Below are 26953 nucleotides of genomic sequence, written 5' to 3'. Positions count from 1 at the left end.
CTGTCCCTAGAATCCTTGACTCTTTAAAAGAGTGAGGGAGGTTACACTGGCAACACTCCAGAGGCCGCGTCCCACATTTCCAGGCACGGCTGATGTGGGGCTCACAGCCTCCTGTCCCCGGCCGTCGGCCAGCCAGCGGCACATCCTCTTCTTGTCTGTGTGAAGTCGGCATCTTTGTGCTGTTTGCAGACATGAAGGCAGTGCACACCTCAAGGCCCCAGGTCAGCGCCAGCCCAGCACAACTTGTGGGCAGCCGTGTTCTGAGCCTAAATGACACTTTTCATGGTTTCTACTGGGTGAACAATGACTATTAACAGGGAGGAGGCCAGCCTACTGCTGAAATGCTGAAAAAGGAATAAAAGTAAGCAGAGCAAAGTTCAACGGAATCAAATGAGAAGTACAGCAAGTCCTCTGAAAGGGATGTCAGAGATTAGTGGTCTACTAATGAAACTGCCATCTGTTTAATTTAACAGCCAAGCCAAAATTATTTGTCCTACAAATCCAACGAAACTAGTTCAGTTTTTTAGAATGTTCCAGAACCATTCCCAAAGGCCCTCTGAGTGTCGGCTGCTCTGTGCCTGCTGCCTGCATATTTAATGGTTCTCTAAATTCAGAAATCTGCAACCACCATCCCATTCTTGTGCAAAATTGCCACGGCCGGGCCGTATTTGTTCAACCACGGTGCATTCATGATGAGGAGAACCGGGCAGGTGGTGGGATCCCCACCCCACCACCCCGCGCCACAAAGCTGCAGTGGACACACAGTGAGGACCGCCGTGTCCCCGTTTCCTGCACAGCACGCCAGGCCACTGGGAGATGCGTTCGACGGGACACCTAGAGACCACGCTAACAAGAGGCCCTAACCCTGGAAATGCTCATCGCCTGCAACCAGCACATAGAGGAGGTCGCAAGTCAGGACCGGCCATGCCCGGCACAGCAGCCACACCCCTAGAACCACAGCAGGGGCCAAGTCACGAGGAGGTCGCAAGTCAGGACCAGCCACGCCTGGCAGAGCAGCCACGCCCCTAGAACCACAGCAGGGGCCACGCCAGGAGGAGGTCGCAAGTCAGGACCGGTCACGCCTGGCAGAGCAGCCACACCCCTAGAACCACAGCAGGGGCCCCTAGAACCACAGCTGGGGCCACTTGCCCTCCCAGCCCCTCTTCAGAGCTCGCCTGACTTGAAGCTGCATTCCCTCCGCTCTGAGGGCAGGGTACTGGGGGCCCTCGCCCAGCCGAGGCAGCTCTTGTTTTCTCTCTTCTGATGGAGCGGAGGAGAGGAGCAGGTGGCCCCCGGGGCTCAGGGTCGAATTTCCGGAGCTACAGGATAGGGGGGCCACGCCACAAGCCACAGTGAGCTGCCCCCTCTCGCCGACCCCACAGTCACCCCCACATTCAGCAATGGGAGGACACGGCTCTGTGTCCATGCCCCTCCAGAAGGCAGGAAGGGAGAGAAGGGTGCGATGGGGTCCCATCGGGCCTGCTGCTCCCGCACGGTGTTGAGAGAATTAGAAGTCCATGAGTTAAACGCTTCAGATCAACAGACGGTGTCAGACTCCGAAGTTCAGTTCTCTCCCCCGATCGGTGTCTACCCAGGTACCAGCGAGTGGGGCTGCTCCATGAACTCTGAGGAGTCCCTCCTCCACAGCAGCCCCCACAGAGGCCAGGCCCCCGGACCTCACCTTCAAATCACACTGAGGCGCCTCGGCTGAGGCTTCCCTGGACGCAGGCGCCGGTGTCCATGGTTTGCTTCCGCAAGGATTCTGCGGGACCACCTGTCGGGGACAGAATGCCTACGGCAGTGAGGGAGGACCACAGAACTTTGGAAAATCCAAGTTTTTTTCTAAGTATTTCTATTATTTACCTCAGTGCGTGATGAAAACAGGGAGGAGCCACGCAGGATGCCAGAAAATTACATTTTAAAATAACCTGTCCCCTGCCGAGTTCTAGAGCCTCTCTGTCTGCTGGGCAGGCGTCTGGGTCATCCAGTTCACAGCCCAACAAGCGAAGGATGCTGACAACTTCTAAACTGTATTTACAGAAAACAAAAGGGAAAATTCTCCCCCCGGCCCCGCCCCGCCCCACCCTGACTGAGTTTTGGTCTTGTTGCCCAGGTTAGAGCTCAATGGCGTGATCTCGGCTCACTGCAACCTCCTCATTCTGGGTTCAAGCCATTCTCCTGCCTCAGCCTCCCAAGTAGCTGGGATTACAGGTGCCTGTCACCACACCTGGGTAATTTTTTGTATTTTTAGTAGAGACAGGGTTTCGTTACGTTGGCCAGGCTGGTCTCAAACTCCTGACCTCACGTGATCTACCTGCCTCAGCCTCCCAAAGTGCTGGAATTACAGGTGTGAACCATCACACCTGGCCCAAAAGGGCAAATTCTTACAAGAGAGGTGAAAAATTTAGAATATTAAAAAGGAGGCTAGAACTTAAGAGAAATAACAAAAGACCCACCAGCCAACTTCACCTGGAATTAGTCACAGCTGTACTAAAAATCGAGTGAGATGGGACCAGGTGCGGTGGCTCACGCCTGTAATCCCATCACTTTAGGAGGCTGAGGTGGGCAGATTGCCTGAGCTCAGGAGTTCGAAACCAGCCTGGCCAACACGGTGAAACCCGTCTCTACTAAAAATATAAAAATAAGTGGGGTGTGGGGGCACCCACCTGTAGTCCCAGCTACTTGAGAAGCTGAGGTAGGAGAACTGCTGGAGCCCGGGAGGCAGAGGCTGCAGCAAGTCGCGATAGTGCCACTGCACTCCAGCCTCGGCGAGAGAGTGAGACCCTGTCTCTAAAAAAAAAAAAACCGCATGCACCCACACACAAACACACCCAGGAGTGACGGGTGTGCCCTCACCCCACCTTCAGGATTTAGGACACACTCAGGATGCAGAGGTCACAGCACTCTCACTGCAGGGAGAGGCCCTGGGAAGAAGCCAGAACCATTCAAGGTCCCAGCCTCGGGCTCCGCGGCCATTCCCCCCACGTGCTCAGGGGCTCGCTTCCTGAAAGGAGGGGCCCGGAACAGAAAAGCCCCGAGGAGGAAGGGGAGAAACTGCCAGGGCCGCAGCGGCCGAGCTGGGGTGTGTGTTCCCAAGGTCAGACACTGGCACCGGGGGCCACGGCTCAGCGGCCGCGGGTGAAATGGACATCTTGGGGTAAGCCGTGCCCTCCGGCCCCATCTACTGCACACACAAATCACCAAAGGTTTCATGGACGGAGCCATACCCAGGGAAGGCTGTCAAGACACAGAAACAGTAGAAAAAGCACAAACAAATCACTTCCCCCCAGTCCAACAACATTTTTTTTTTTTTTAGACAGGGTCTCACTCTGTGGCCCAGGCTGGAGGGCAGTGATGCAATCACGGCTCACTGCAGCCTCGACCTCCTGGGCTCACGCAATCCTTCCACCTCAGCCTCCTGAGTAGCTGCGACTACAGCACAGGCGCCATCATGCTTGGCCAATTTCTTGTAAGGATGGGGTTTCGCCACATTGCCCAGGCTCCCACAGTCATTCTGAACGACCAAGACGCACCAGCCGTACCTGCAGGGCTGCACAGGAACTGGGTGTGTTGGAGTCCCTGCCCTGAAAGAGTGTATACAACGGTCTGAGAGCACCCAGAGGAAACAGCACCCAAGCCCCCCATGTGAAAAGGTGGTCAGAGGGGAGGGTGGTGAGGGAGGCCCGGCATCCCCCTCCAACCGCACCCATGGGCACGGGTCGCTGGCCGCACCCAGCCTGTCCCTCCTGATGCCCACGAAACGTGTCCAGCACTCCATCTGGCCGGCTGCAGGATGCCTACGTGCCCTGCCACCCTTCCTGGAAAGGTCCCAGTACCCCAGGGTTTGGTCAAATCCAACCATTTCTGCTAACAAGTACACTTTTGCATTCGAGAGGGGACGGGGCCAACATTTTGGAACATAAATCACAAACGCTCTGCCTGCACCGTGTTCGGTATTTTAGAAACACTATTTTGTTTGAATTCACAACAGCTGTGTAAGTAGCACCCCCCCGCCCCGTTTTTCAGATGTGGGAAGTGCAGCCTTAGGACGTCTGCGAAAGCCCAGCTCGCAGCTTGTCTGTCTGTGCAGCGCTCAGCCCTGGGCCTCACTTTCGGGGCCAAGACCCCTCGGCCGCAGCTCCTCGCTGAGTACGCGGAATAAAAGGAAGGTGAACACCACGTTCCACATGTAGTCTTTATTACCCACAAACAGTTGGCATCAGTGCTCACACCAACGCGAAAATTCGAAAGGATATTTTAGTGCTCATGAAAACAAAGTTGTAAAAATACTGTTTTTTAGAGCAGCGTAAAGAAAGAGACACACTTCCCAAATCCCAGCATCAAGGACGGCTGGCACGTTTCCTTCACTTCACTCAATACTTAGGAAACAATGGGTCCACGCCACTCAGCACGCCTGGACCCCAGCCACGGAGGTGGGAGCCTCTCACACCCTGAACTCACTGCCTCCTCCCCTGGAGAGAAACAGGACACACCTCACTCACTCTCAGCCGCACGCTGAGCACCAACTATGCACTAAGTGCCAGCACCGGGCCTTGCCCAGGGGCCTCACGTGAGCACGAGACCAGAAGGCAGCTGGCTGGGGGCTGGCTGCAGTGGGTTTTTCGTTTTTTGTTTTTTTTTTTGTTTTTTTTTGAGATGGAGTCTTGCTCTGTCGCCCAGGCTGGAGTGCAGTGGTGTGATCTCGGCTCACTGCAAGCTCCGCCTCCCAGGTTCACGCCATTCTCCTGCCTCAGCCTCCCGAGTAGCTGGGACTGCAGGCGCCCACCACCTCGCCCGGCTAGTTTTTTGTATTTTTTAGTAGAGACGGGGTTTCACCGTGTTAGCCAGGATGGTCTCGATCTCCTGACCTCGTGATCCGCCCGCCTCAGTCTCCCAAAGTGCTGGGATTACAGGCGTGAGCCACTGCGCCCGGCCCCTTTGCTTTTTTTTTTTTTTTTAAACTCTTAAAGCCGAGTGCCCCCGTCTTGTCGGGAAGTCAGTCAGTCCGGAGGGAGCCCCACAGGCAGCAGGGACTGAACCTCTGGCCACATCTCAGCAGGGGCGTCGTCGTTTGGATTCGGCAGGGGACATTTACGTTTTAAACACAACATCTGACGCATCTTTAAAAGTCACACGCCACCAGCATTATCCAGCGAAGGCAACACAAGGTGAGGCCCCCAAGTGCAATCGCCGTCCCCATTTCCCTTGCGTGAAACGAGCCTCAGCACAGAGGCGACAGAGGGGCCGGCAGGGGGCGCCTGAGCCCGTCCCTGGAGCACAAAGACCCCCGGCCCCTGCGCCGAGCCTGCGCAACCCCGGCGGGCTCCCATTCCGCCCAACGACTCCGGGTGAGAAACATTCCAGCAAGCACTGGGCTACTCCCCTGCCCGCCGCGCCGCCCTCACAACCGCCTCCATGCCCTCCTCACTCTAAAGCCAGCTCTCTGTGGAACCGAGAGGCCAGTCCTGGCTGGGACGCCGCCCCACCACCTCCCGGAACAGGGAGGTCAGCAGGCGGCCGAGCAGCAGGGACAGACCCTCAGCCTCATCTCATCCTGGCCCAGGACCTGCAACTCTCAGCCTTCGAAACCACACCAAAGCCAAGCGGCCCCCAGGGCCTGCACTTACGGGACAGCGAGTGGGCCCCTCTGGGCAGGTACTCGAACAGCAGGGAACCGTCATCCCCCAGCACGTCGGCCTTGAGCGACAGCAGGCTGTTCTTACTCATGAGTGCCGCGCGCAGGTTGGCCACTGCGGTGGCCTGGTGCAGGGCGTCGTCCTTCTCCGGGGTGAGGGGAGGGCCCAGATAACTGGCTTCTCCTCCCAGGAGACCCTCCTCGACCTGTGCATAGAGCTCGGCCCTCTCTCCTCGGCTGTCAGAGCTGCTGGCTTCCGTGACGGACAGGTCCGCATCTGGGGACAGAGGGATACACGTCAGAAGACACATGGGTCATTCCCAGACTCTCCAAGTGGGACAGGTGACAAATTTACGATGTAAATGTAGCCTGAGCTACAGAGCAGCATCGAGCCCAGCCCACCCTGGGGGCCAGGCACCTGCCCCAGCAATGCAACAGCCTCGGCCGAGCCCGGCCTTTCATGCCCACCCAGGCCCCATGGCAGTGGTGGAGGATGGCTCAACTCAGAACAATGGGGGTTGCCCTCCCTGGTAATGAGGGTTGCCCTCCCTGGATGAGGGGCTGCAGACCTGGTTCCAGGCCCGGTTCCAGGGCTGGGGGCCTGAGAGTCAGAGGCTCCTGGGGCGGCAGTATTTCCATCTCTCAAAGACAAGGAGAGGCTCAAAATGGATCAATGACGTTAGAACTAAATCTATAAAATTCTTAGAAGAAAATCCGCATGATCTCAGATTTGGCAATAGGTTCTTAAATACAAAACTAAAAGCACAAGCAACAAAATAAATTGGACTCATCAAAATTAGAATGTCTGCGCTTCAGGCCGAGTGCGGCGGCTCATGCCTGTAATCCCAGCACTGTGGGAGGCCGAGGCGGGCAGATCACCTGACGTTGGGAGTTCAAGACCAACTTGGTGAAACCCCTCTACTAAAAATACAAAAATTAGACAGGCGTGGTGGTGCATGCCTGTAATCCCAGCTACTCAGTAGGTTGAGGCAGGAGAATCGCTTGAACCCAGGAGGCGGAGGTTGCAATGAGCTGAGATCATGCCACTGCACTCTAGCCTGGGCAAGAGAACAAGACTCTGTCTCAAAAAAAAAAAAAAAAAAAAAAAAATTGCAACCTATATATCTGATAATAAAAAGATTAATACTGTAACTCAATATAAAAATGGACAAAAAATCTTACTACACATTTGTCCAAAGATGACGTATAAATGGCCAAGATGCACATGAAGAGATGCTCAACATCACTCATCACTAGGGAAACGCAAAACACAACACGATTCTACCACACGCCACGATTCCACCACACACCACGATTCCATCACACACCCAATGGGATGGCTGGAAATAAAAAGTCAGGCCAGACACCGTGGCTCACGCCTGTAGTCCCAATATTTTGGGAGGCTAAGATGGGAAGATCTCTTGAGAACAGGTGTTCAAGACCAGCCTGGGCAACACAGCAGGACAAAAAATTAAAACAAAATTGGCTGAGTGTGTGGCTCGCGCCTGTGGTCCCAGCGACTCAGGAGGCTGAGAGGTGGGAGGAACACTTGAGCCTGGGAGGTTGAGGCTGTGGTGTGCTGTGATCTAGCCACCGTGCTCCAGCTTGGGAGGCAGAGTGAGACCCTATCTCAAAAAAAAAAAGGTCAGATAATATTGGCAAGGATGGGAAGAAATCAGAACCCTGGAACCTTGCTGGTAAGAGTGCAACACAGTACCCTTCCTGGGGAGCAGGTCGGCAGGTCCTCACAACGTCACGTACAGGAATCACCACGTGGCCCAGCAGTTCCACGTGTAGGCATGCGGATATCCACGAGAAATGAAGACACAAAAGCCCACAGAAAACCTTGTCCAGGACGCACCTAGCACTTTATTCATAACAGGCAAAAGGTGGAACAGTCGACAAGTCGATCGATGGATGAATGGATACACATGACAAGGTCCATTCCCACAGTGGAACATTATGTGGCCATGAAAAGGCTTGAAGAACAGACACAGGCCACCACACAGAGGAGCCTTGAAAACATGCTCAGCGGACGAAGCCAGACACAGAACCACACAGAGGAGCCTTGAAAACTGCTGAGTAAACAAAGCCAGACACAGAAGGCCACACGCCATTTCATTTCCATTAAATATCCAGAACAGGCAAATCAAGAGAGACAGAAAGTAGATTTATGGCTGCAAAAAGGGGCTAGGGAGGGGTCTCAGGTGAGGGCTAAGTGAGGCAGGGTTTCCTTCTGAGCTGAGGAAAACGTTCTGAATGGATTGTGCTGATCCCTGCATGACACTGTGAATATACCAAAAACCCCTGAACTGCAAACTTTAAACGGGTGAATGGTGTGTGAATCATCTCTCAACAAAGCTTCTACTGAACAACCACAACAACAACAGGTGACGACTTGAGTCACAAGTTCAACATATTCCTCCGAGTGTCAGCTCCCGCCAGCCAGGGCTTCATGGAGGAGCCTCCCTCCTGCGGGGCTGTATGCAGGGCCTCAAAACTCCCCAGAACATGCTGAGTGATGAGGACTTGCAGATATTTTCCCACAGCAAGAGAATGGATTTTCCACTGTGGTCCTTGACAGGAATCGGGATCAGAACCACAGAAACACAGTGGCACGAGGCAGGGGGAACTTGGAGCAGAGGCAGAGGTGACGTCTGCAAACACCCCTGGAACAAACACGTACACGTCGCTCACAGACGCCACTCAGGGTGGTGCTGTGAGGCCCAGCAGCTGAAAGCTGGGTGTGGCAGGTGCACAGGGCCCCCACTCAGGCAGCACACGGGGTGAGTCCAGCCTGGCAGGAGCAGGTGGGAGTCTCCGGGGATGGTGACATTCGGACCATCAAGCTACCTATGACTTCTTCTGGGGCCTTTAAAGGATATTTTTCCAAACTCTACTATATTTTTCCAAACTAGACTCCTTTTTATATGTTTTTGCAAATCCCTCAATGATACATCATATGAATTGTGCATTTCGAGAACTAAATGTACAGGTTATATCCAAACTCACGTTAGGGCTTTGTCTTAGCTTGGGATGCCATGACAGAACACCAGAGGCAGGGCGGCTCAACAACGAAAATTAGTTTCCTCACACTCTGGAGACTGGGAAGTCCGAGGTCAAGGTCCCAGCAGACCTGGTGTCTGGTGAGGCCCCTCCTGACCTGCAGACGGTGGCAGGTGAACCCTCAGGGCCCCTCCCCAGAGTCTGGGAGCAGAGTGGGTGGTGGGTGCTATATTCTCACGAGCGTGTTCAGGGATCAGGGCCTGGCTGTGACTTCATCACTTCCTCCAAGGCCCTCCCCACACGCACCACACGCGGGCTGGGCTCTGACACACGAGTGTGGGGGGTGCACATTCAGCTCATAAGAGGCTTCAAATAAAAATCACCCAATTTTATTTTATTTTATTTATTTATTTTGAGACAGAGTTTTGCTCTTGTCGCCCAGGCTGGACTGCAGTGGCCGGATCTCAGCTCACTGCAAGCTCCGCCTCCCGGGTTCACGCCATTCTCCTGCCTCAGCCTCCTGAGTAGCTGGGACTACAGGCGCCCGCCAGGACGCCCGGCTAATTTCTTTCTGTATTTTTAGTAGAGACGGGGTTTCACCATGTCAGCCAGGATGGTCTCGACCTCCTGACCTTGTGATGGGCCCGCCTCGGCCTCCCAAAGTGCTGGGATTACAGGCACTTGCCAACACGCCCAGCTAATTTTTTGTATTTTTAGCAGAGACGGGGTTTCACTACATTGGTCAGGCTGGTCTCAAACTCCCAACCTCAGGTGATCCGCCCGCCTCAGACTCCCAAAGTGCTGGGATTACAGGCACGAGCCACCGTGCCCGGCCAAAATCACCCAATTTTAAATATAAATTATTGTAACAAATTAAGGTGAAAAACACATAAAAGAAATCAGGATAAGCAGAAAGAACTCTCCCATGCTAAAAGTTGGGTTTCGGCCGGGCGCGGTGTCTCACGCCTGTAATCCCAGCACTTTGGGAGTCTGAGGCAGGTGGATCATGAGGTCAGGAGTTCAAGACCAGCCTGACCAACATGGTGAAACTCCGTGTCTACTAAAAAAAAAATACAAAAATTAGCTGGGTGCAGTTGTGGGCACCTGTAATCCCAGCTACTCGGGAGGCTGAGGCAGGAGAATTGCTTGAATCCGGGAGGTGGAGTTTGTAGTGAGCCAAGATTGTGCCACTGCACTCCAGCCTGGGCGACAGAGCAAGACTCTGCGGAAGGAAGGAAGGAAGGGAGGGAGGGAGGAAGGGAGGAAGGGAGGAAGGAGTGAGCCAAAGGCCAAGAGAAAAGATTTGCAAAGCACATACTTGATGAAGGACTTGGAACAAGAACACCTAGGAACTCTCACCGCTCAGTAATAAAAGATGGGCAGAAGATCTGAACAGACACTTCCCCAAAGCAGGGACCCGGATGCGGAGCAGGCGCCCGATACTCACGACTGCGAGCTGAGCCACGACACTCACTCGGCCGGTGCCTCACGGCCGCCACGAGGAAACACGGCAGAAAGACCCGGACAGACACTTGACCAAAAAAGATCTATGAATGGCATCATCAGCCATCAAAGAAATGCAAGTTAAAGACCACAGAGAAGCCGGGCGCGGTGGCTCACGTCTGTCATGCCAGCACTTTGGGAAGCCGAGGTGGGCGGATCACTTGAGATCAGGAGTTCGAGACCAGCCCGGCCAACATGGTGAAACCCCGTCTCTACTAAAAATACAAAAAAATCAGCCAGGTGTGGTTCTGGGTGACTGTAATCCCAGGTACTCGGGAGGCTGAGGCAGGAGAATCGCTTGAACCCGGAAGGTGGAGGCTGCAGTGAGCCGAGGTCATGCCATTGCACTCCAGCCTGGGCAACAAGAGTGAGAGACTCCATCTCAAAACAAACAAACAAAAAACCATGAAGAGGAGTCTCAGAATTGAACCACATTGAACCACAATGGTTAACGCTGTTTTTGTTTGTTTTTGTTTTTGTTTTTACAGACAGTCTCACAATGAAAAAGGTAGAGACAGGGTTTCACCATGTTGGTCAGGCTGGTTTCTAACTCCAGACCTCAGGTGATCCACCCGCCTCGGCCTCCCAAAGTGCTGGGATTACAGGCGTGAGCCAGCAGGCCAGGCCCTTTTTTCTATTTTTTTGAGGTGTGATATATTACATACCCTAAACTACACAGATTTCAGGTGTACAGTTTGGATAGTTTCTTGTTTTTACTCCTAACACTGTATTGGGAAAATATTCACGCTCAGAGAAAAGTTGAAAAAATGAAATGGTGAAGATGCCTGCTGCCTAGATCCCCCAGTTAACACTTCGCTGCGTTTGCTTTGTTATGTATTTGTCCATCTAATCACTAAAAACTCTTCTTATTTTTCAGTGCATACTAAAAGTATGAAAAATTAGCCAGGCATGGTGGCAGGCGCCTGTAGTCCCAGCTACTTGGGAGGCTGAGGCAGGAGAATGGCGTGAACCCGGGAGGCAGAGCTTGCAGTGAGCCAAGATTGTGCCACTGCACTCCAGCCTGGGCAAAAGGGTGAGACTTCGTCTCAAAAAAAAAAAAAAAAAAAAAAAATTTAGCCAGGCATGGTAGCATGCAGCTGTAGTCCCAGCTACTCGGGAGGCTGAGGCAGGAGAATTGCTTGAACCCAGGAGGCAGAGGTTGTAGTGAGCCGAGATCACGCCACTGCACTCCAGCCTGGGCGACAGAGCGAGACACTCAAAAAAAAAAAAAACCAGAAAAGAGGCGTGGCGATTTTCGTCAAAATCCCGGGCTACCGTATGCAAACCCCCAGTGGTGAGCCCATGAGGCCCTGGCAGAGACGCCCAGGCTGCAACCCCCAAGCTGTGGCTTTACCGCCGTGTGGCAGAAGGGACTCTGCAGATCTGCTTCCGTTCAGGATCTCATGACGGTAAGTCCTGGAGGAGCCACGTGGGCCTCAACAGACCCGCCAGGTCCCTGTCAGAAGAGAAGGAGGCAGGAGGGTGACAGAAGTGAGGATGGGAAGGGGCAGGAATGATGTGGGGCCATGAACCAAGGATGCTGTGGCTTCCAGAAGCCGAAAGAGGCCCACGGACTCCCCTGAGCTCCAGGGGATCCAGCCCTGCCAGCTGCTTTGGACTTCAGAGAACCGTGAGACAAAACCTGCATTGCTCTGACACTAAGTCTGGTAATTTATTACATCAGCCATCAGGAGCCAGCGCACCTCGTAACCTATAAACGCCCCCAGGTGCTTGCCAAAAGCACACACACCCATGAGCTAAAAAGACACCCGCAGGAGAGCCTCACAGCCCTGAGCCCGACACCCAAACACCCACATCTGGACGACAACAGGACAGGCTGCAGCCACGCCCCACGCGCCACGTGCCACGCACCACGCCCATGGGGGGGAGCAGCGCTGCTGCCGGCCTCAGCTGTGAGTCCTTCCCCACCAGGACAAGGAGCAAAGCCAGAGACGCAAGGACACCCTGCCGAGTGGCTGCGTTAAAAGTTCAGTGTGAGCCAGGCAGTGGCTCACACCTGTGATCCCAGCACCATGGGAGGCCCAGGCGGGAGGATCACTGAGCCTAGGAGTTTGAGACTGGCCTGGGAAACATAGTGAGATCTACATCTCTACAAAAAACATTTTTAAAAATCAGCCAGGCGTGGTGGCGCACGCCCACAGTCCCAGCTACTCAGGAGGCTGAGGTGGGAGGACCACCTGAGCCCAGGAGGTCAAGGCTGCCGTGAGCCGAGATCGTACCACTGCACTCCAGCCTGAGCAAGAGAGTGAGACCCTGTCTTTAAAAAACCAAAAAACACAGCCAGGTGCAGTGGCTCATGCCTGTAATCCCAGCACTTTGGGACGCTGGGGTTCACGAGTTCACGAAATTGAGACCAGCCTGGCCAACGTGGCGAAATCTTGTCTCTACTAAAAATACAAAATATCAGCCGGGCATGGTGGTGAGCGCCTGTAATCCCAGCTACTCAGGAGGCTGAGGTGGGAGAATCGCTTGAACCTGGGAGGCAGAGGTTGCAGTGAGCCGAGATGGCGCCATTGCACTTGAGCCTGGCAACAGAGCGAGACTCCATCTCAAAACAAAAACAAAAAATACTCTGTCCAGTGCCGAGAGCAGAAATTTTTGAAAAATAAAATGAAAACAAAAAACAGCCATGGTGCTGTGAAGGCTGTTATTGTCTCTGTCCTAGTCACCAGCCGCTCCCCTAACAGACTGTAATGTGGTCAGAGCTGATTGCAGGTAATTCTGCTCATACCTGAAAGCAAAAACATCTAGAGAAGGTGCAGCTGAGTTCTCAAGCTTCCCAGGAAAGGACTGAACAGGGGAGTGGATGAAAACAAGCCAAGCCCAGCATCTCCCGAGCGGCTGTGGGATCTGTGGGATCTGTGGGATCGGGGTGTGGAGCAGGACCAAGCCCAGCATCGCATCTCCCGAGCGGCTGTGGGATCGGGGTGTGGAGCCAGATCAAGCCCAGCATCTCCCGAGTGGCTGTGGGATCTGTGGGATCTGTGGGATCGCGGTGTGGAGCCAGATCAAGCCCAGCATCTCCCGAGCTGCCAAGGGATCTGTGGGATCGGGGTGTGGACCCGGACATCCTTCCCACCCCACCCGAACGGCCATGGGATCTGTGGGATCGGGCTGTGGACCCGGACATCCTTCCCACCCCACCCGAATGGCCGTGGGATCTGTAGGATCGGGGTGTGGACCCGGACATCCTTCCCACCCCACCCGAACGGCCGTGGGATCTGTAGGATCGGGGTGTGGACCCGGACATCCTTCCCACCCCACCCGAACGGCCGTGGGATCTGTAGGATCAGGGTCCTTCCCACCCCACTACTGACCAAAGCACATGATGCCATCTTTTGGTTGAAACCCTTCCATCCAAAAAATAAAAAGACCATCTCAAGTGCAGGAAATTTGCTTCAACAGAACCATCGGATCTGCCGTGCTACTGAAACGGACTGTGAAAGGTGTTCTGGAGGCCAGGTGGGGGCACCTCACGTTCTGCCGGGCGCCAGGAGGGTCTCTGAGATGCCACGCACACTCAGGACAGGAGTCCCTGCATGGATGTAACCTCAGAGGTAACTCCCTGCCCTCATGTGATCAGGACGGCTGAGACTGTGGGGGGTCCTCCTCCCCAACCTTCGTGGACAGAAGGGGGGAACACCAGAAGGGGACAGAGCCGTGGCCCCCTCTGCTCGCCAGTTCTTGCTTTATCCCTAGCAAGGAGCTCTGGGGGCTGTAAGGAGCTGCTGTCAGCACAAGGAAGAGAAACTGCCTCACCGGAGGCAGGCCGGCCTGGTCCAAGAAACAGCTGGAAGATCCCCCCTACCCTGACAGCTAGGACCCTCACTCCCTCCCGGAGCAGACAGGAGGCTTGCAGGCAGCACTGCCTACCTGGGAAGCCATCTCCCCCCATCTGGAGCTCCTGCAGTTCTAATGTACGCTTAAAAATCCCAACATGTCAAGCTCCTGCCTCACCAGGGTTCAAGTACACACTTACTTTACAAAACACACAGATTTTACTGTGGCAGCACCGCTTAGGCATGTGTGGGGCCATTTAGTTGGGGCACCTGGGCTGTTCCTTTACCATCTTCTCATGCAGTAGCTACATATCCACTTCATCAAGGCCTCACCAGTCACCTCTCAGGTCCTTACTGCACTCCCTCCGCAGATGAGAAGGAGACGCCAGGGCCTGGGGAGGCATGGGCCTGCCTGCACACATGAATCTGCACATTTTAATGCTATTTCCCACAAGCTCTCATAGAAGTGAACTGCTGTAACTGAGAAATAAATTTCAAGGCATACTGTTTCTTGGAAGCTGTTAAGTGAGAATGCATTTGTCCTCCCTGCCTAGAAAATCACTCTTAAAAACAAACAGGCCCCAGGGTCACCAGGAGCCAGGAGGATGCACAGAGGGGTTGGGGCATCGACATCGAATGATCCATGGTGACCACTTGACGTATGTTCTTAGAAAAGGGACTTTGTGGCCGGGCGCAGTGACTCACGCCTGTGATCCCAGCACTTTGGGAGGCTGAGGCAGGTGGATCATGAGGGTCAAGAGATCGAGACCATCCTGGCCAACATGGTAAAACCCCATCTCTACTAAAAATACAAAAAGTAGCTGGGCATGGTGGCAGGTGCCTGTAGTCCCAGCTACTCAGGAGACTGAGGCAGGAGAATGGTGCGAACCCGGGAGGCAGAGGTTGCAGTGAGCTGAGATCGCACCACTGCACTCCAGCCTGGTAACAGAGTGAGACTCAAAAAAAAAAAAAAAAAAGAAAGAAAGAAAGAAAGAAAAGGGACTTTGTGGCTGGGCATGGTGGCTCACGCCTGTAATCCCAACACTTTGGGAGGCTGAGGCAGGCGGATCGCCTGAGGTCAGGAGTTCAAGACAAGTCTGGCCAACATGGTGAAACCCCATCTCTACCAAAAATACAAAAATTAGCTGGGCGTGGTCGTGGGAGCCTGTAATCCCAGCTACTTGGAGGCTGAGGCAGGAGAATCGCTTGAACCTGGGAGGCGGAGGCTGCAGTGAGTCGAGATTGTACCACCACACTCCAGCCTGGGTGACAGTGAAGCTGTGTCTCAAGAATAAAAAATTTTAAAAACAGGGCATTTGATTCTATAAATGGGATGAGAATTAAACATCCTCTTCTCTAAGATAGAATAAATCTTTAATGGAAACCAGCTGACCTCCACGGGATCATGATCTACCCCCAAACCCCAAGCTTCCAAATCCCAGCCTGAGGGCTTGGGCGGAGGACGCAGCTCAGGGAGTCACTGGCCGCCACGGCGTGGGCAGAAACATCCTCCGTCCTCGCACAGCTCACAGCCTTGTGTCCTCATCTTAGCAACTCGGAATAATCGAATGGAAGAGTTTCACAGTTGCCTTGGAAACCCAAGAGATTTAAGACTCTAACCAAAGTACACAGCCAGAATCACTTGTTGGAGTCTAAAAACACCTTCTGCTCGACAACTGCATTTAAAGCATTCAGCCCACAGGCTTGAGGAGTGCACTATTTCTCAGTGCCTGGATCGACTCTTACAACATAAAGCCCTCCAGCACGGGCACCTGCCAGCGACTGAAGCACACGCACAGCGAGGTGGCCTGGGACCAGTGGGAGGGGTCTCCCTGTGCTGACGAGGGACCCTGCAGCGCATCTGTAAACATCAGAATACGCCCCCCAAAGCCGGGTCTCTCGCCAGGGACCACTGCCTCCCAGGTTTTCGTTGGAGTTAGTGGAAGATGATAAACAGTCACGAGCAGATGGAAAGGCCACTGGCCCTGGCCTGCTGCCTGTACACTCTCCACATGTACGCAGCACAGAGAGAGATGATTTTCCCAACCAGTAACGTCTGGAGACATTTTCGGTTGTACCAACGGGGAACCCAAAGGCAGGTGCTCCTGGCATCTGTGGGTGGAGGCCAGGGCTGCTGCTAACATCCTGCAGTACCCAGGACAGCCTCACGATGGAGCACAACTCAGCCTCCGGCTGCGTTAAACCAACTGCTGTGTTTTTTGTTTGTTTGGGTTTTTTTTCTTTTTTTTGAGACAGGGTCTCACTCTGTTACCTAGGCTGGAGTGCAGTGGCGCGATCTCGGCTCACTGCAACCTCTGACTCCCTGGTTCAAGCGATTCTCCTGCCTCAGCTTCCTGAGCTGCAGGGACTACAGGCATCCACCACCACGCCCGGCTAATTTTTGTATATTTAGTAGAGATGAGCTTTCACCATGTTAACCAGGATGGTCTCAATCTCCTGACCTTGTGATCCACCTCCCTGGCCTCCCAAAGTGCTGGGATTACAGGCTTGAGCCACCACACCCGGCCTCAGATAACTTTTGTATTAGAGATGGGATTTCACCACTCTGCCCAGGATAGTCGCAAACTCCCAGCCTCAAGGGATCCGCCTGCCTTGGCTCTCAAAGCGCCTCCAAAAGGGATTTTGGGCCTGAGCTACTGCACGTGGCCACCAACTTTCACTGAACATCCCGGTTCTCATAGCTCAGTGCAGGACACACAGCAACAACTGAGATGAGAATGAATAAAAGCTACATTGTGTCAAAGCAGAACAGCGTTTACCCACAGGTGGGATAGAGGCATAGAGGCAAGAGAAAAGTACCCTATGACGGACACAGTTTCCCTCTGGGATGATGGAAAAGTCATGATGCACAATTTCATGCGCCACAGAAGGGCATTTCGGTCAGGGACAGACCACAGATAACCACCGTGGTCCCGCAGATTAGAACACAGCCAGGAAATTCCTGTCACCTGGTGACATCATAGCTGTCACAATGTCCCAGCACAACTTAGAAAACTCAGTTTAGGGTAGGACACACCAAGTGTTTATAAAGTCTGCAGCAGTGCACAGTCCTGTCCTCAGCCTTCATGTTCACTCACCACTCGCACACCCAAGGTAACTTGCAGTCCAGCAAGCTCCATGCGTGGCAGGTGCCCTACCCAGGCACGCCGTTATCTTTTATACCCTATTTTTACAGCACCCTTTCTATGTTTAGACACACAAACACTTCCCATGGTGTCACAGCTGCCTGCAGTGCTCAGCATGGAAACTAACACTCTGGCAGGTTGGTGCTGGGTCTGTAACTGGCTGCACTTTCTAGCTCTGTGACAGGCGCCCCATGGCGCTCCCAGAGCAACAGAATCGCCTAACGATGCATTTCTTGGAACCTATCCCTGTCATCAAGCAACGCATGACTTCACTTAATGCCAGTGAAATGTACATTTGAAAATGGTTAAAATGGTAAGGTTTACACTGTGTCCATTCTACCACAATGATAAAAGTTAACGTATGTCGAGCTGCCTTCACTCCCAGCTCTCGGAGATCTCTCAGTGATGGAGAGGAGGAACCAGGGTCAGGAGAAGGGGCCACACCCACCCTGCCCAGGAAGCCCTCCAGCCAGGGGAGCAGGCAGCGTCTCCCACTGTGCCACCCACACACTCGGCATCTGAGACATTTTTCAGGGCCGCCCACCCTGGGGCTTGCTGTCTTTCGTCCTCCTCTGTCCACTCAGGCCCTCCACGCTCATTTCCTCTGTCCACTCAGGCCCTCCACGCTCATCTCCTCTGTCCACTCATGCCCTCCCACGCTCATTTCCTCTGTCCACTCAGGCCCTCCACGCTCATCTCCTCTGTCCACTCAGGCCCTCCCACGTTCATTTCCAGGCTTCATCCTGGAGGAGCCTCTCCATGGGCAGCACCTGCTAGGATGCCTCCATTCCTCCTGTTTTTAAATTAAGAGACAGGGTTTGGGCCGGGCGCAGTGGCTCACGCCTGTAATCCCAGCACTTTGGGAGGCCGAGACGGGCGGATCACGAGGTCAGGAGATCGAGACCATCCTGGCTAACACGGTGAAACCCCATCTCTGCTAAAAATACAAAAAATTAGCCGGGCGTGGTGGCGGGCGCCTGTAGTCCCAGCTACTCAAGAGGATGAGGCAGGAGAATGGCGTGAACCCGGGAGGCAGAGCTTGCAGTGAGCTGAGATCGCGCCACTGCACTCCAGCCTGGGCGATGAGCAAGACTCCATCTCAAAAAAAAAAAAAAAAAAGAGACAGGGTCTGGCTCTGTCGCCCAGGCTGGAGGGTAGCGGCGTGATCACGGCTCACTGCAGCCTGGACCTCCTGGGCTCAAGCCATCCTCCTGCCCCAGCCTTCGGAGTAGCCGAACTACAGGCGCAGGCAACACCACACCCAACTCCAAACACCCTTCCTTGACTTGGGCCACAGCCTGGGGAAAAGAGCAGAGGCTAAATCCCCACAATTATTATTAATATGACATGCCCAGCACCAGGAATAGTGGCCAGTATTCAGCAAACATTTAATATATTACTTACAAATCTGGAAGACACATAAGGGACAGCCATTCAGGTGGTGACATCCAGCTCCAACAAAGCTAAGCTCAGAGCCCCTTTGCAGTAGGTAATAGGCAGGACCCAAGGGGAGACCCTGTATCATGCAGTGTAAGAAAAAAACATCAGCCAGGCACAGTGGCTCACGCCTGCAATCCCAGCACTTTGGGAGGCCATGGAGGGGGCAGATCACCTGAGGTCAGGAGTTCGAGATCAGCCTGACCAACATGGTGAAACCTCGTCTCTACTGAAAATACAAAAATTAGCCTAGCCAGGTGTGGTGGCACATGCCTATAATCCCACCTACTTAGAGGCTGTGGCAGGAGAATCACCTGAATCCGGGAGGCAGAGGTTGCAGTGAGCTGAGATCACACCACTGCACTCCAGCCTGGGCAATAGGGTGAGACTGTCTCCAAAAAAAGAAAAAAGAAAAGAAAAGAGAAAAGAAAAGAAAATCAAGGAAATAAACCCAGTCTGTTGTCTTAAACAGGCAGAACCCACAAGAGGTGTTAGCAAATACAAAATCCATTTGCTGGGAAAGGCTGCTTCGTGGCTGTAACATCTCAGGTCCCCAGGTCAAGGACAAAGCTAAGGCACGAAGGACAAAGTGCATCATATGGTGTTTCCATTCAACATTCACTACACCAACAGTGACCAAAGGCTGAAGTCCAGGGATGAAAAGCCTGGAGCTGAAGGCCAACCTGGCAAGCGGCCAGTTGAATTACCCCAGTCAGGGTTCACGGGAGGGTCCCACAGGCCAGGGGAAGCAGACCCTGCAGCCCACGCCCTCACCAGGGCTGAGGGGTCCCCTCCCGGTATTACCCACCCCCCGGCTCACATCCCTTTGGCTTCGGAGGAGCCCAGCCCAGGCAGCCCCTGTGTGTGGGTGACACCAGGGCTGTGCTGATGAGGACAGATACACTGGGTCTCTGAGGACCCTGGCGATGCCCTGGCCTTTGAGATGCATTGGCTGCATTCCCTGCGGTCACAACAATTCCCTGTAAAAGGAAGTGACCCTAGGAAGCCACCAATGTGAGCCTGGACATGTGTCACTGCATCCCCACAGCGCACAGCCGTGGGGCCTGGACACACAGGGGCAGCGGAGCCCCCGTAACAAGCGAAAGGCTTACTTGAGTCTCGGCTGCTGAACGGCCACCCCGACGTCGGCAGGAAGGACGGCACCGGGGAGCTGGCCCGGCTGTCATCTTCCACCTGCTGTGTGATGTGCCGGACGGTCTGTTTGTTTTTCCGATTCTTCCTTCGGCCCGTGGACTGCCAGGCGTCGACAGCACTCTGCTCCGAGAAGGAGTTCTGCACTGCCCCGTCCTTGGCAGAAGGCAGCTCACTCCCTCCGTACTGAGACGGTGAAACCTGTTCTTCCTTGATGCGCAGAGGCCCGTAGCCCACGTCTCCAGGCCACAGAGACTGTGAAGAAACGTCATCGGGGCCATCAGCCTTGGGCTCCTGATCCTCTTTGCCGTAGCTGCTCCCTCCGTCATGACAGCTGGCGATGGCTGAGTCTCCAGAAGAATTGGCAGGACTCGTTCGCCGTGCCAGCCATGGGGAGATGCTCCTCCCGGCCATCACCGCCGAAATGAGAGCTTCCGTGCTGCTGCTGGACGACGCGCCGATCTCAAACTCCGCAAGCTCGTCTGAGGCATCCGACTTGATGCTGATGTCCAGCGCAGCCTTGATGAAGTCGTGGCACGCTTGCACGATGTCCGTCATCTGCAGGAAGCTGGCGGCTGACATCACCTCGATGACGTTCCTGCTGGTGAGCGCCAGGTGTGCGGAGTACATGAAGTCAATGATGGCCTTGAAGCCCTGGGCCGTGACGATGTCCAGGTGCGTGACCGTGGCCTGCTCCGACGTCTTCTGCACCTGGCAGTAGAGTGTCTTGAAGTAGCGGCTGCTGCCCAGCAGGACGTTCTTGTGTGCCTTGAAGACCTTGCCCTCCACGACCACACAGACGTCGCACAGGACACCGTGCTGCCTCTGCTCGTTGAGCTCCCGCAGCAGGTGCCGGTAGTGGGACGCGATTTCCATATCTTCCTTTCGGTTGTTCATTTGGAAGCCCTGGTATCACCTCTTTTACAGACTCTGTGGAGGTAAGAACAAGTGTTACCCAAGCTCAGCACAGGCAGAGGCCGTGAGAGGCAGCCTGGGAGATGCTGGGCGGGGGGCGGGAGGAGGGCCATGCGGCACAGAGCATGGCCAGTGGGAGAAGGACCCACTGGAGAGCCCACCCACAGGTGTGCAGTGGGGGGCCTGTGTCTCTGCCTGAAGCAGGGCAGCAAACGCCGGAGGGCACCAGTGCGTCCAGGGTGGGACGTCTGCCATGCGTTTCCGTGCTGGAGGCTAATGGGATTCTGAACAGAATCCCACACACAGCAACTTGCATATCCCAGAAACGATGAAAACACCCAGCCATGGCTGAAGCAACTCTTACCCAAACTAAGAGGTTGGTTAAACGGCCCACACTGTGGCCATCCCTCACACTTGAAGAAACATTCTTTTTTTTTTTTTTTTTTTTTTTTTGTGAGACGGAGTCTCACTCTGTCGCCCAGGCTGGAGTGCAGTGGCTGGATCTCAGCTCACTGCAAGCTCCGCCTCCCGGGTTCACGCCATTCTCCTGCCTCAGCCTCCTGAGTAGCTGGGACTACAGGCACCTGCCACATCGCCCGGCTAGTTTTTTGTATTTTTTTAGTAGAGACGGGGTTTCACCGTGTTAGCCAGGATAGTCTCGATCTCCTGACCTCGTGATCCACCCATCTCGGCCTCCCAAAGTGCTGGGATTACAGGCTTGAGCCACCGCACCCGGCCTTGAAGAAAAATTCTTAAAAAAGAATAAAAATTCCTACACAAAAACCCCACAGAATAAGGATTTAAAGCATTCATAGCCTTAGTCCTGAACGTTTCCAAAACTCTGAGCTCAAACCAGCTCAAGTATTCCGGAAGAGGGAGGCTTCCTGGCTTAGGGCTGGGTCGCTGCCCAGCACCAGGACAGGGCTAGAGGGAGCTCAGGCCCTGAGGATGCCAGCACCCCGGACGTCTGAGACATGACTACGGTCTCTGGGTACCCCTCATCAGAAGAAAGCCCTGCCTCACAGGGTCACGGGAGACGTGGAATCGTTTCTGAATCGGGTGCGCCCTGCCCCAGAGTCTCTCCTGTCTCTCCTTAGACTCAGGGATGTGAGTCCTCAGCCTGTTCTCGTCTGTTGGGACCACTCTAACAAGGGGCCATCGCCTTGGGAGGTTTAAACAACAGAAATTTATTCTCAGGTCCAGAATCAGGATGTCAGCCGAGCTGGGAGTGCCTGTTCCAGCCCCTCCCCAAGCCGGCGTTCTGTGAGGACGCATCGCACGAGCTCTGCCTCCGTCTCAACACGGCTTCTCCCGGGGTGCACGTCTGTGTCCAAATGTCACCTTTTCACAAGGATGCTGGTCGTCCGGGAGTAGGGTCCAGCCCCATGTTCTCGTCTTAATCACATCCACAGTGACCCTGTTTCCAAAAAGGTCACATTCTGAGGTCCTAGGGGGCTAGAACTTCCACAGACGAATCATAAGGGGACACGCTCACCCCACAGCCCTGCCTGGGAAGGAAACAAGTGGTTGAGTCCCTCCTGTTACAAACTCAATTTTCCAGCTGATGAGTCAAGCAGGACTCACCTGAAACGCTAAATGTGTTTAATAGGAGAAAACTAAGCAAACGCTGGAATATTCCATGTCCTTCCTGCAAGGAGCCCCCACACGCAGCCCTCATGGGGGACCGGGCCGGTCAAAAGTTCTGAAATGCATTATTATTCAACCAGGGCAGCTTAAAATCAGTTATGTACTCAGAGATTTTATAGTTAAAAAAACAATAAAATTTTCATGTGGGAAAAAAGTTATCTGTTCACTAAAAGGAAAAAAGTAACAATCTTTTGCAGTGGCATGATCTCAGCTCACGGCAGCCTCCAACTCCTGGGCTCAAGCAATCCTCTTGCCTCAGCCACTCGAGTAGCTGGGACCACAGGCACACACCCCAATGCCTGGCTAACTTTTTCATTTCTTGTAGTGACAGGAGTCTTGCTTTATTGCCCAGGCTGGTCTCAAACTCTTGGGCTCAAGCGATTTTCCCACCTCAGCCTCCCAAAGCACTGGAATTACAGGCGTGAACCACCACACCCTGACAAAATTGATAATCTTCAAAAGACATGAGTCGGCTATATGGAAGTATTAAGAATACACATAATCTCTCTAAGTCCAGAACAGGGAAGTTCTGGGAGAATACCTGAATTTACATTTCAAATTTGATAATCCCTCAGCATCAGAAATCTGCTCATGGGGCCACGTCAACCCCACTGTAGTAGAAGAGCAGCTGCAAACCCCAAAACAGAAGCACCCGGGGCCACTCAGGGCCTTGAGCTTGCAACCTGTATTCTGTGTGGGACGTATCTGCCCCGGCCTGGAGAAGTCTACCATCTAATGGACACACCTGGCCACAAGACACACCCCTGTTCACAGGGCACACCTGTGGGCAGACAGGCGCACTCACGGGACACACCCGTTCACAGGGCACAGCTGTGGACAGAGGCGCACTCATGGGACAGACCCCTGTTCACAGGACACACCTGTGGGCCGACAGCTGCTTCCACAGAACACACACCTGTTTGCTGGGCACACCTGTGGCTGCTGCACAGGCTCACAGGCACTTGGTACATCTCAGGTCCCCGTGTGGCAACCCCCGTGTGTGAGGTGCCCCTTCAGAGAGGAGCTCCCAATCCACACTGGGGCACAGGTGTCAAGTCTCCAAAGAGTGGGTGCCGTGGGCTGCAGGGTCCAAGGGGCGTCTGCAGCTGCACTGATGTCAGGCTGCCCAACAGTTACCCTAGACCCTCAGAGGGACGCCGCCTCTGCTGTCTCCTCCAAAGGCTGCCTCAGTTTTTTCTGAGGCTTCTTGGTATTTGCTTTACTTATACGTCATGAATCTCAAGATCCTTCCCTTCAAAGAGAATCGCTTATGAAACGGGCATCAGCATAACCACTCTGGTGACCACAACAACCTGAAGTCATGCTCCAAACTCACAAGCTGCATCACCGTGCAGGTGCTAGGCGCACAAAGCCACGCATGGCTCCGCCCCAACCACGGATAACCAGGTACACAGGCCGCTGGGCAGTTACACCGGGCAGGCTCCGCCCCAGGTGCACAGGCTGCTGGGCAGTTACACCATGCAGGCTCCACCCCAGGTGCACGGGACGCTGGGCAGTGACGCTGGGCAGTGACACAGGGCAGGCTCCGCCCCAGGTGCACAGGACGCTGCCCACGGTTACATTGTGCAGGCAGTGAGGGGGGCTGCATGGGGCCTGTCCTGCCAGGCAGGCAATGCACCAGCACGCTGTGCTTTTGGGGGCCATTTCAAATCCCAACAGCCACCAGGAGACGGGGAGGTGTTCTCCACAGTGCACGCTAAGGAACTGAGGGCCTCAAAACCAGCACAGCCAGGAGGGATTCAGCGGCAAGCCTGTGCTTCCAGCTCCAAAGCCTGGGTGCTCCCACCCATCGTGCCATCCTGTGCTGGCACGAGGTCTGCCAACCCTCCCTGGGTCCAGGGAGCAAGGTCATGCACCTGTCTCCAGCAGAATGACCACCGGCAAACAGGCTCCGCCAAACAGAGCTTCTAGCCTCCTCCTCCCTGGGTCAGCTGGAACGGAGGAAGAGGGACCTTCCCAGCCTCTAGGGCCATCTTGGAAGTGGTGGTGCCCATCCCAAATCCTCTCTCCAACAGACTCCAGAAGGTGACGAGTGTCCGTCATGAGCCTCTGAGAACTGTGAACAGGCATGCTGCTGTTGAGGACACACGCTTCCCACTCACTCCAGACCTCTCATGTGAGGACGAATGTGCCCTGGTCACAGCCTGGATAGATCCCGTTTCGCAGGACGCAGAGCCAGGAAATCTGAAGACCACGATGCACACACTCCATTTGCTGCACTGTGTGTTCAAAGTATTAATTTAGGGCACAGAGTGGGGTTATTTTTCCCTGTGTCCCTAAGGAGCTTTGCTGGGAAGGCTGTTTGTTCTAATAAAAATGTAAAACAGCAGGTGTGATTCAGGCGGTAGCATGGGACGAGGAAGGCGGGACGCTTTGGGTGCCCCCTGCTGGCACCGCCTGGCACGCGGCATCCCAGGCCTCCGGCTCCTCCCCCAGGGCCTGTCCCTGGGTCGAATTCCAAATAACTCAGCCGGCATGAACCACCCTCTCAAACATCAACTCACACAGTTTTACCACATTCACACTTGATCTCTCTGTTTTGCCTCTGACTTGAAACCTGCATTTCCATTAGGCTCCATTTGAATCTTTCATTTAAAATTTTGCTTAAGGCCCAGTGTGGTGGCTCACACCTGTCATCCTGGCACTTTGGGAGGCCGAGGCGGGCGGATCACCTGAGGTCAGGAGTTCGAGACCAGCCTGGCCAACATGGTGAAATCCCATCTCTACTAAAATACAAAAATTAGCAGGACATGGTGGCAGGCGCCTGTAATCCCAGCTACTCAGAAGGCTGAGGCAGGAGAATCACTTGAACCCGGGAGGCGGAGGTTGCAGTGAGCCGAGATCGTACCATTGCACACCAGCCTGGGCAACAAGAGTGAGTCTCAATAATTAAAAAAAAAAAAAAGGAAAATAAAATTTTGGCCGGGCGCGGTGGCTCAAGCCTGTAATCCCAGCACTTTGGGAGGCCGAGACGGGCGGATCACGAGGTCAGGAGATCGAGACCATCCTGGCTAACACGGTGAAACCCCGTCTCTACTAAAAAATACAAAAAAACTAGCCGGGTGACGTGGCGGGCGCCTGTAGTCCCAGCTACTTGGGAGGCTGAGGCAGGAGAATGGCGTGAACCTGGGAGGCGGAGCTTGCAGTGAGCTGAGATCCAGTCACTGCACTCCAGCCTGGGTGATAGCGAGACTCCGTCTCAAAAAAAAAAATAAAAATGAAAAATAAAATAAAATAAAATAAAATAAAATTTTGCTTAAAATGTAATCTAACAGGCCAGGCACAGTGGCTCAGGCCTATAATCCCAACACTTTGGGAGGCTAATGCAGGTGGATCACTTGAGGTCAGGGGTTCAAGTCCAGCCTGGGCAACATGGTAAAACCCGGTCTTTACAAAAAGTACAAAAATTAGCTGGGCATTGGCTGGGCGTGGTGGCTCACACCTGTAATCTCAGCACTTTGGGAGGCCGAGGTGGGTGGATTACCTGAGGTCAGGAGTTCAAGACCACCCTGGCCAACATGGTGAAACCCCGTCTCTACTAAAAATACAAATATTAGCTGGGCGTGATGGCAGGCACCTGTAATCCCAGCTACTCAGGAGGCTGAGGCAGGAGAATCGCTTGAGCCTGGGGAGCGGAGCTTGCAGCGAGCCGAGATCGTGCCACTGCACTCCAGCCTGGGCGACAGAGTGAGACTCTGTCTCAAAAAATAAAAAATTTTTTTGCTGGGCGTGGTGGTGCGCACCTGTGGTCCCAGCTCCTAAGGAGGCTGAGGTGGGAGAATCACTTGAGCCTGGGAGGCAGAGGGTGCAGTGAGCCGAGATGGCGCCAATGATCTCCAGCCTGGGCAACAGAGCGAGACTCTGTCTAAAAAAAAAAGTAATTAATAGATAAATCACCATTTTAAAGTAGAAGCAAGATACCCTTGGCTCTAGAATCAAACTGCCGGTGGCCAGGAGTGCTCCGGGGAAGACAGAGGTGGCCACAGCCATCTGTCCTGACCAAGTTTAACTCAGCTACCCTAAGAACTGTTCTACATAGGCCGGGCACGGTGGCTCAAGCCTGTAGTCCCAGCACTTTGGGAGGCCGAGACGGGCGGATCACGAGGTCAGGAGATCGAGACCATCCTGGCTAACATGGTGAAACCCCGTCTCTACTAAAATATACAAAAAAAAAAAAAAAAAAAAAAAAACTAGCTGGGTGAGGTGGCGGGCGCCTGTAGTCCCAGCTACTCAGGAGGCTGAGGCAGGAGAATGGCGTAAACCCGGGAGGCGGAGCTTGCAGTGAGCTGAGATCCGGCCACTGCACTCCAGCCTGGGCAACAGAGCGAGACTCCGTCTCAAAAAAAAAAAAAAAAAAAAAAAAAAAGAACTGTTCTACCTAATTATTTTGGTGAAACTGTTTTGTTTTCAGACAAGGTGTCACTCAGTCACCCAGGCTGGAGTGCAGTGGCATGATCAGGGCTCACTGCAGCCTCCACCTCCCAGGCTCAAGCAACTCTCCCACCTCAGCCTCCTGAGTAGCTGGGACCACAGGTGCACACCACCACACTCAGCTAATTTATTTATTTTTTTTAAACTTCTCAGAGACAGGGTTTCACCATGTTGCCCAGGCTGGTCTCAAACTGCGGGACTCAAGCCATCCACCAGCCTCGGCCTTCCAAAGTTCTGCAACTACAGGCATGAGCCACCAC

General features: G+C 54.0%; 1 protein-coding gene across 4 annotated transcripts in view; it reads right to left on the bottom strand.

Moving 5' to 3' along the window:
• ZBTB46 (zinc finger and BTB domain containing 46) overlaps positions 1-26953 on the bottom strand; it is a 93017-nt gene that overhangs the window by 30015 nt on the left and 36049 nt on the right. For all 4 annotated transcript variants that reach the window (XM_010365242.2, XM_030914476.1, XM_030914478.1 and 1 more), the window contains exons 2-3: positions 19640-20609; positions 5628-5912 (exon numbers count right to left, since the gene is read on the bottom strand). In XM_010365242.2, coding sequence (XP_010363544.1) covers positions 5628-5912; positions 19640-20576 — 1222 coding nt within the window. In that variant the 5' untranslated portion in view covers positions 20577-20609. The remainder of the gene's footprint in view (positions 1-5627; positions 5913-19639; positions 20610-26953) is intronic.

Source organism: Rhinopithecus roxellana, chromosome 13 (assembly GCF_007565055.1).
Source record: "Rhinopithecus roxellana isolate Shanxi Qingling chromosome 13, ASM756505v1, whole genome shotgun sequence".
NCBI lineage: Eukaryota > Metazoa > Chordata > Mammalia > Primates > Cercopithecidae > Rhinopithecus > Rhinopithecus roxellana.
Note: the sequence above shows the minus strand (reverse complement) of the source record. Positions and strands in the feature narration are given on the sequence as shown.